At 41.9% G+C, this 9,574-nt stretch overlaps 1 protein-coding gene across 1 annotated transcript; it reads right to left on the bottom strand.

Moving 5' to 3' along the window:
- Positions 1-681: 681 nt before the first annotated feature.
- Positions 682-5,934, bottom strand: LOC104856017 (mas-related G-protein coupled receptor member A). Its single transcript, XM_033764082.1, has 2 exons — positions 5,741-5,934; positions 682-1,898 (listed from the first exon to the last, which is right to left on the bottom strand). The coding sequence occupies exons 1-2, from the start codon at positions 5,788-5,790 to the stop codon at positions 881-883; spliced, it is 1,068 nt and encodes a 355-aa protein (XP_033619973.1). The 5' UTR covers positions 5,791-5,934; the 3' UTR covers positions 682-880.
- Positions 5,935-9,574: the final 3,640 nt, after the last annotated feature.

The raw sequence follows: 9,574 nt of genomic DNA, 5'->3' as shown, positions 1-9,574 counted from the left end.
TCCAGATCACAAATGTCACAAAATTAAGATTTGGCAATCCGATAACCTCATGATCTGCTCAAGTTTCTGGGTGTGAGCACTGGCTTCAGTTTTACCATTGAGTCAGCTTGGGAATCCAAATGCCCTGACTCCATGGCCAGCACTTTCTCTAACTTAGTACTCCCAGGCTCTGTGTCTGTGTATTCCAATGATTTCAATCAATGGAACATACTACTAGACTGTGTATTGTTTGGGGAAAGAGCTAAATAACCACCTGCCAATTTTAACTCCCAGAAAACAAGGCCAACTTGTTAACAGGCAGTGGACAAATGCTGCCAGATGACTTTTTACAAACCAACTTTCTTAGGCTATTTTTTCAGGGCACAGAGTCTGCATCTAAGAACTTTATTTTCCCAAAAGCCAGAGACTTAGATGAGATTCAAAGGAGCAGAATTCATTCAGAACCAAGCTTTCTACCTGTAGGAATACACCAGTCACAGAATCAGTACAATTTTTTGGGAACATAGTCTAAGAGAAAAATAAGAAATCACCTCTTTTTTTATAAGTCCATGTAGAGAACAATCATCAATAAGAAGTTTATGGTTTGAACAGGGATTCTTTCCACTGTTAGGAAAATTGCAAAGAAAATCACCAATTAGAAGCATTCAGTGAAAGATAAAAAATTTATCGAGGTCAAAAACGATGGAGATGTTCTTATTTCAGACTGTTTTCTCCAAGAAAATAAGAAAAAAAGTCTCAGTTAAAATAAATGTGTTTGAAGTCTTTGTGGAATTATTGAGGCATCTCAGGGGTCATGACGCCAAAAGTAGTGCAGGTAACTGTCCACTGTAGCCGGGCAGTGTCGACAGACACTTGTGACTGACCAGGGAGGAGCTCTTCATCACTGCTCCTCCCTGCTCACTGACATCTCCACGGTTCCCTGAGGAGCTCGGCTTCCACGCTCATCCTCCTCAGGGGTGTCCTGCAGAGCCCTCTGCAGAAGTAGCTTCAGCGTCTGCCTCCTCAGCTGATGCCTGAAGCCACCAACAAAAAAGTAAATAATGGGGTTGGCACAGCTGTTCACGGAGGACAGGACAACCGAGGTCAGGTAAAGCCCATATTGCAAATTATCACTAAAATTATCCTGAATCCAGATTAACACGAACCAGTAGACGCCCAAGGGCAAGCCACAGAGGAGGAAGACCAGCACGTTGAGCAGGATGGCCACATACAGTCTGGTCAGCCGCACCTGCCTGCTGCCGCCACGCACGAATCTGAGCAGTATGGCCAGGCTGGACCCAGAGAGGATCAGGACTAAAACACCCAGGCACGCAGCCGTGGAAAAATTAGCTCTCAGACACTCGGCGGTCTTTTCCTTGGGATCCATCAAACCGCAATAAGACTTGTTCAGAATGCACATCAGCAGAGACATGGCCCAGAGCAGGACACACACGGTGACTGAGGTGTGTTTGGGGCGGCGGAAGCGGTACCAGATGGGACAGAGGACAGACAGGCAGCGCTCGGTGCTGATGGCACTCAGCATGCTCAGGCCTGTGATGTAGGGAATCATCATGACGGTCTTATAGCAGGGGAGGAAGAAAACGTGGGAATGGAAGTACGTGAGGACTACCAGCAGGGAATCTATAAGGTGGCAGCAGAGGAAGAGGAGATCTGCTGCAGCCAGGTTGAGGATGTAGACGGAGAAGGCGTTCCTGCGCATGCGGAAACCCAGGAGCCAGAGCACGACCGAATTTCCTGCGAGCCCAACCATGCCAGAGATGAGGATCACCAGGTTCGGCGTCAGGTCCTTTTCGTTGAAAGTTCCAGGAGCAGTTTCCCCCTTTCCTTTCCTTGTTGTGACTTCTGTCACCCAAGCTGATGTATTTGAGTCCATGCTCAGAAGCCCTCTACTGGTGACCCTGGGAACACAGACAAGACGTGAGCACGTGCTGCATGACCCCTGCTTTCAGGATCACCGTGCTTTGTGGGAGTCAGTTTTTCCATTTTAAGGAGGAAGAAAACAGGACTGGAGAGATTAAATAACTTATCAAGAGCTGAGGATTCCTGGGATATGGAATGAAACTCAGTACTTGTTGTCTGAACAGCCTGAACTCTGTCCTGTACCTCAGTCCCTCTAAATGACATGGAAATGCACCATGACAGAGACACTCCCACTCAGTGTTCCAAAATTAGAGACCTAGCACTACTCTGTCTTGCAAAATAGCACTACTTTGTTAAGAATTTTTCTCTCTGGTGCAGAAACTGAGACAGACAGAGAGGTCATGGTGACATCCCTGTGACTAAGAGGGTTCAACCCAAGGAATCCTCTTTAAGGTCAGGAGGGTCATGTAAGCTCTTGCCAGGACAAGTAGGAGGATGGCTGGGTGGAGAAATGGCTCAGTGTGTCAGGCATTGAAATAAGAGCTGATTGTGTGTGGTGGCACCACATGCCTGTAATCCCAGCAGTCTGGGAGGCTGAGGCAGGATGAATTTAAATTCAAACCCAGCCCAGGCAATTTAGTAACTTAAGTCCGGGAGTGTGGCTTAGTGTGAAGGGCTGGATATACTGAGGGAAAAAAAAGCGCGTTTCTAAAGTATCCACTAGCCTGGCTTCTGTCCATGGGTTCTCAATATTTATTCAGTAAATAAGTAAGTACAGGAATGGGGAGCCTTACGGTGTTAGATTTTTGGGGTGAAATGGAGAATAAAAACATAATAAAAGGCATTAGAACACACTCATGAGATGAGGAAAATTTCATTCATCACAATTCCTGTGGATAGCTGTGGGGTGTATTTAGAATTACCTGTGTGTGCTCAGAAACACATTAGCCACTGAAGGGCTTTTGAAGTGAGGATCCAGCATAGCTTTGTGGAGCACAGGGACACATGCAGGTACACGGTGTGGCAAGAGGATTTGTGCTGGAGCTGAGTGGCTCAGGAGTACAGAAGAGGAGTTACCGAGAGTGAGGTCTGAGTGTCATGGACAGGAGATATTTCAAGGATGGGAAGATCTAATGGAGGGCTACTTAGCGGTACGCTGTGGAGTGTATAATATAAACCTACCCGTCCTCTCTCCCCAGAGAGCTTTAGTAGAACATTTTATGTTGATGAAAGTTTTGTGTGAGAACAGTGTATGAGGGGAAGTAGAAAGTGTACTGGATCTGCAGGGGAAAGAGAGTTCCTCATGTAGATTTCAACTGTACAAAAAAGACCAGCCCATATCTTCGTGATGAACAGAAACTGAGTTTGCCAGGTATTTTCTAAGGTAAGAATTAGAATTGTCCCCATTTTATAGAGGATGGAATTAGAGCACCAACAGGATGAGTGGTTAGCCCCTGATCTCACCCAATGTGGGTTAAACCTATTGGGTTTCACCTTTTTTTCCCCAGTATGGGGGATCAAACTCAGAACCTTGTGCTTGCGAGGCAGGCACAGCACCACTGAGCTAAATCCTGGGCCCTGGGTTCACCCTTTTCATTGGCCCTTTGGTCCCATCTGTGTTCGTTACAGATGGATGGATGAAGGAAAATCAGAGGAGTAATTCGCCAGTCCTATTCAAGATGGCGGTAAAAATTACGGATGGGACAAAATCTAGCAGAGGAAGAGAAGCCAGTCACATAGGGAACCAAAGAGATGTGGGTGTAAGTCAATTAGGAAACTTGTGAGAGTAGCTACCCCCAAGAAATGCAGCCATAGCTTCAGAATCCAGGGGGTGCATTGGAGCCGGCAGCCCTAAGGTGGAAAGAGGGTACATCCTCCTGAGGATGCAGAGAGTGTCTATTAGTGATTGCATCCATCACGGACTCTTTCAGTGGAACAAGCTCCCTCATCTTTGGTTGGCTTGAACTGAAAAAGGAGGAAGAGCAGAAGTTCTGTTGTTCCTACTCAAGGTACTCCGCAGTTTGAAAGTCTGTTTTTAGGGTGTGATGTATTTGTCTGCAACAACCATCATGAAGGTCTATAAGGAGTAATTCGAGTCTATTTTATTTGCTCAACACTGTGCCACAATATTTAGCATGTGTTCCTAAAAATCATCTACGGTAACAGCCTCAGTTCACATTGGAAGAAACAGAGGTTTAAACAGAGTTTTCCAGGTATCATGTCACCTAGAACAGACCCAGTGCCAGCCCTTTCCCTATCTGAGGCTTTTCCATTGCTCTCTGCCCTATTGTTTCTCGAATGCCCCACAAAAATCTTCATATAAACACAGAATCTGAGAGACCATCAGGGGCTGCTGTAGAGACCACTAGAATTTCCCAGTCACCATTCTTCTGTAACATAGCGATTCCCTGTTTTAAGTCAGGAAAAGGATTCCATTTCCGTTCCTCTCTTAATGCTGAGGGTGAAATGTTACCAGGCAGTGACCAACTGGGAGTTGAATGTGGTGAAGTAACCAATTCCTGGGTAATGGATTAAATAGATAAATAGAATGAATATAGCCCTTAATTCCCTTCTATCTTTTCCTGCAAGGTTGGATATGACCAGAAGTTATGTAGGAACAAAAGGATCATGGTACCTCTTTAGGGTTTGAAGTAGCAAATTCCTAGAAGTTGTTGGGTCTGATGTTTTGAAACTTTCAACAAAGTTCTAATAAACCTCTTATTAAGGTCATTATTATAATGGTTCTGTGTTTTAGTAGCTTCAATTATTTTGTAATCAATAAAGACTATGTTCCCATATTTAAATTAAGTTCCATTTTCAGGGCCGGGGATGTAGCTCAGTGGCGCCATGCCTGCCTGGCAAGCACAAGGGCCTAAGTTCAATTCCCCAATACTGCAAACAAACAAACAAAAAAAAAACGAACAACAAAACAAAACCTTCAATGTATTTTTGATTAATGTGTGTGATTTCTCTGTAAAAGTGCAAGCAAGAAAAAATAACTTTGATGGAGATGAGAAATTATTGAATGAGTTTAAATAGAGAAAAATTTCAGGGAGCTGGAAGACATAAGAGATGGTCTCATGTACAATGAGTATCTTCTTTCACGTCCTTCTCTGGGCATCTCTGGAGGGTGGCTTCTGTGAACCTCATTGGTGGAATTCCATTCCTCCTTATTCTTGGTTGAACTGAGCTATTGAATAGCACCCCTCCAATGGAGGGCAGGAGGAGAGGGATTTGAGATTTTCATCTCCCACTCTCTTATTAGAGGCTGTGTGTTGGCAAAGGCAGTGATTCTCCCCTTGATGATTATCTTTTCCTACTGCTGCAGTTATAGCTGTGGCTATGCCTTCTGTCTGGAAATCGCTCCCTCCTTTATCCATTATGGAAATAATGCTTTATTGTTGCTTACCTTAAAGTACTTTCTATGTAATGCCATTTCCCCTCAACCCTGCCCATCTTTGTAGTCTCCTCTTAAAGTACTCCTCAATGATTCCAATTTGAACCATCTGTTTGTTCTTGGAACCTTGAGAGATACACAAAGCAGAGGATTTTTGAAAAGCAAGTAAAGCCAAATGAAATCCCTGTATAGCATCTCAGCGGTGGTAAGCAATACCTGTAACTTTTTCAGTCTCTTCATGTCTGCAGATTTGAATGTTTAGCATAAAGGGGAGAATAGGATGAGCTGGATCAGAGGGGAGAAAGGTCTAGTCAAATCCATTCAAAACTCCTAGCTTTGGCTATGCCATCACCCAGTTTTCATAAGGAAACTCCTGTCTCTTGCCTTTTTCTGAAGGAAAACCCCATGGTGGAAACACAGGGATGTGAACTCAGACCAAATACGACAACAGGACATTTGACAGCTTTTGGAGTACAGCCTTACCTTTGTTCCATTCTCTCATCCGAAGGTGGAGAGCTGACGAGTGCTGACATGGAAGACCCTTTCTCAGACTGGGTGACACCAGAGGATGTGTCTTTGTCCTTCAAATCCAGGGACGTCCACGAGAGGTGGTATAAAGGCTTGTGACCAAATGAGGCTTATCAAGATTCCGGAGAGTTTGTGTGATTTCCTATGAAGGTACTGGAAGCAAATCAGAAACCAGAGTTGTTTTGAAACCTGATGCATTTCTAAGATATTTCTTGGTGTCTGTGATATTACTGCTCACATATTAGTTTTCCCCATCACATTGGAATTCGTCCACTTCCCTCTAAGTACTTACTATTCTGTCCAGTAATTGCCAGCTTCAGTCCTAGGTAGGCATAACAAGCAATTTTATCTTGCATTGTGGGGCTTTATAATTAAAGAATGGGAATTTTGTTATCAAGGCTCATCTGGGCTGACTCCACTTTTTTAAAAAAATGTTTTCTTTATCATAGGAGTAATGCATTTGTGTGTAAACTTTTATTTCAAATGACAGAATAATATATCCAAGATGATATTCTCTCTGAATTGCGTTATGCAGAGGTCACTACTTTCTATCCTTATCCTCTTTCTTTCATTATCATTTGCTCTGAATAGCAACCACATTTCTGCTTTGAATTTGTCAATACGAAAAAGCGCATCAACGGTCTTCCCTTTTGAGATGTAAAGTTCAGCACACCTAACTCATTTGTCTTTTCCCTCACTCTACTTCGTGTAATTGGTTATTTATTTATTTTCACTTAGTGCATGTATCAGTCTCCTTTAAACTGGTGGGACAGAATGCAGACATATATGACTTAGAGGTCAAAGGTGTGTTTCGGCTCACGGTTTTAGAGGCTCTTGTACACATTAAACTGGCTCCAAAGCAGACACTTCCTGGCAGAAAGGGGTGGTGGAGGAAAGATGCTCACTTCATGGTACCTGGGAAGCAGAGAGAGCAAGGAAGGGGCTGGACACAGGACATACATTTTAAAGGATCACCCCTAAAGAGTTACTTTCCTCAACCAGCCCCTACCTCCAATGAGGGCCATTCAGCCACGAACTCATCAGTGGATGAATCCGTGGATGACTTTAGCACACTTCTGATCCAGTTAGCACTCTGGGCCCCACCTCTGAACATGGACGTATTGGGAATAAGCCTTCAGTATGTGGGTCTCTGAGGGACACTTCATATTTAAGCCAGTGTAGATACTAAAAAATGTAAGGCTTATTTTTTGTTACTTCCCTTTTCATTCTTCAAGCTATAGCCATATTAGGGCTACTTCTTATTTTTAAAAAATATGATTTGAATTAGAAGCTGAGACAGACATGACTCTTGGGGACCATGGATGAAATGCTGTGGCTTGGAGATGTTTTAAGTTTCATCTACTTTAAAGAGATATTTTCCCTTTTTAAAATTAATTAAGTTTATTGGTACATTTTAAGTATACATAATGATCGCATTCATCATGGGGGATTTGTACTTGTACATGATGTCTCTTGATGCTTATTTTTTCCCATTCCCCTATCCTCCCTTCAACGCCTCTTCTTCTTCTTATTTATAAAAGTTTTGTGTTCATTTTTTCTTCTTTTCTCATTTTTTCCCTTTTCCCTTCCCTCCCTTCCCCACCTCCTTCCCTCGGTCCCTATTTTCTTAATCTAGAAATAATGCATTGAAACTTTTATTTCAATTGTGTACAAAGTACTGGTCTCTCTGAGTCACATTCTCCAGAGGCCACCACTTCGTATCCTTACCCATTCTTATTTTATCGTTAGTTCTTGACAGCAAACTTATATTTCTATTTAAAAATTTTCAGTACGACCAAGTGTATCAGTGGTTTTCCCTTTTGAAATATAGAGTTCAATATGCACAAATTGTTCTTTTACTTTTCTCCACTTAACATAATTCATTATTTATTTATATCATTTAACGCCAAGCCTCCTTTTCATTGCTGGGACAAAAACCCTGACCTCCACAATTTAGAGCAGGAAAGGTGTGAAAGGAACAAATCTGGCCCCACCCAGCTCTTTCTGATTCCTGATTCCTTCACTCTCTCCCTCTAACCTAGGACCCACCCAGAGCCTGGGCTATGACCTTTGGACTTTCAGCCTCCAAAACTGTGGGTCCATGAGCTTTTTATTTCATACAGTGTGTGTCAAGTGCCTTTTTCTAGCAGCAAAACCTGACTAAGAAAGACGCTATTTAAAATATTTTAGAAATGTCCTTCAAATGATTAATTCAGAAAAAATATTTAATAAAGACTTTGTACTGGGCTAAGCTGTGCCCCACCAGTATTTATAATTGGAAACCCTAATCCCCATAATCTTAGACTATGAGTGTATTTGGAGTCAGAGTTCTGAAAGAGCTAATTAAGATGAGGACATTAGTGTGGGTTTTATCCCACATGAATGGCGTGCTTATAAGAAGAGGAGATTTGGACACAGACACATAGAGGGAAGACCAAGTGAAGGGCGCAGCGTCCCTCTTACAAAGAGGCTAAAGTAAAGGAAACTAGGGCCAGGGATTTAGCTCATGATTCCGCCCCAGCCTCACAAGTGCAAGGCCCCGAGTTCGATCCCAGGTACAAAAAAATAAAAAAGGCAGGTAAAAAAACGATTAGTTTCAGACACTGGCAAGAGTTTAGAGAAGAAGGATCCACAAAAAAGTAACATAATGCAGCAGCGTGGAAATTTTTTTTGCCTCTTCTGAAAAAAGTTAAGCATGTGCTTCTTATTCCACCTCTAGCATACATGCCAGTAAATGAAGATAATATTCGCTTAAAAGTCTGTACGCAAATGTTTGCATCATCTTTATTTATAATAGCCAAACTGGAAACAAACCAAATGCTCTTTCACCAGTGATATGTGAAAGAACGGTTAATACATCTTCATAATGGAATCCAGCTGTATCACGAGTAAACAACAAACTATCGACACAGGCTGCAAGTTAGATGGCTCTTAAGTGCATTATGGTGGGAGGAAAAGTACAAACTCCAGAGTTACACGATGTATGATTCCATTAATATAATACTTTTGAGGTCATAAAATATAGAAACAAAGACTAGGCCAGTCACTGGCAGGGTTTTGGGACATAGGATGTGGTGGGGATGAATATAAAGGGGAAGCCCAATATTTTTTTTTTCATAACCAGTGTTTTATTTGCTGGCAACTAAGTTTTAACACTGTATAATGGAAATGGACAAAGAATAATGTTGCAGTTGGTTAGATTTAAGTCAAAGACATTCATTAGTAAGGAATCATTGAATGTGAATAGTCCAGAAATTTCTCCAAGCCATCTGATCAGAGTATCTATCTCTGACTTGTACCTCTGAAAGGTATTAGCATACTTTTGAATTAATCTCAGAGTCTTTCAAAGTAAGTTGTAATTAAAAAAAAAATAGAACAGTTTTTTAAAATTGAGTTTATTGGTACAATCTAGGTATACAATACAGTTACATTCATCATTGGGATTCTGTACCTTTACATAATAGGTCTTGATTCTCATTTTTTCCCCTTGTCCCTGCCCTTCCTTCACCCCCTCTTCCCCTCCCCATTTACAAACACTTTATTTCCATTTTTTCGGTTTCTCATGTTTTTTTCCTCTCCCTTATTACCTTTCCCCCACCCTTCCCACTTTCCCTACACCTTTAGCCCTTTACTTCCTATTTCACATTATTAATTATCTCATTAGGATCCTGTGTACTATTATAGTTTTTCGCACCAAAGAAACTATTTGGTATTTCAGTTAAAGAAATCTCTGTATGAACATTAAAAATAGGGAATCCTAAAATAAAACTAAAAAGGAAAGTAAAAGAG

Source organism: Fukomys damarensis, unplaced genomic scaffold (genome assembly GCF_012274545.1).
Source record: "Fukomys damarensis isolate Sample0158 unplaced genomic scaffold, DMR_v1.0_HiC HiC_scaffold_16, whole genome shotgun sequence".
NCBI classification, from domain to species: Eukaryota; Metazoa; Chordata; class Mammalia; order Rodentia; family Bathyergidae; genus Fukomys; species Fukomys damarensis.
This window is presented reverse-complemented; position numbering and strand designations above follow the sequence as displayed.

Excerpts from the sequence above, each read along its gene's own strand:
- LOC104856017 (XM_033764082.1), bottom strand. The coding sequence starts at position 5,790 with ATGTCAGCACTCGTCAGCTCTCCACCTTCGGATGAGAGAATGGAACAA. Across the intron at positions 1,899-5,740 it reads GATGAGAGAATGGAACAAAG|GGTCACCAGTAGAGGGCTTC; the intron begins GTAAGGCTGTAC and ends CTGTGTTCCCAG.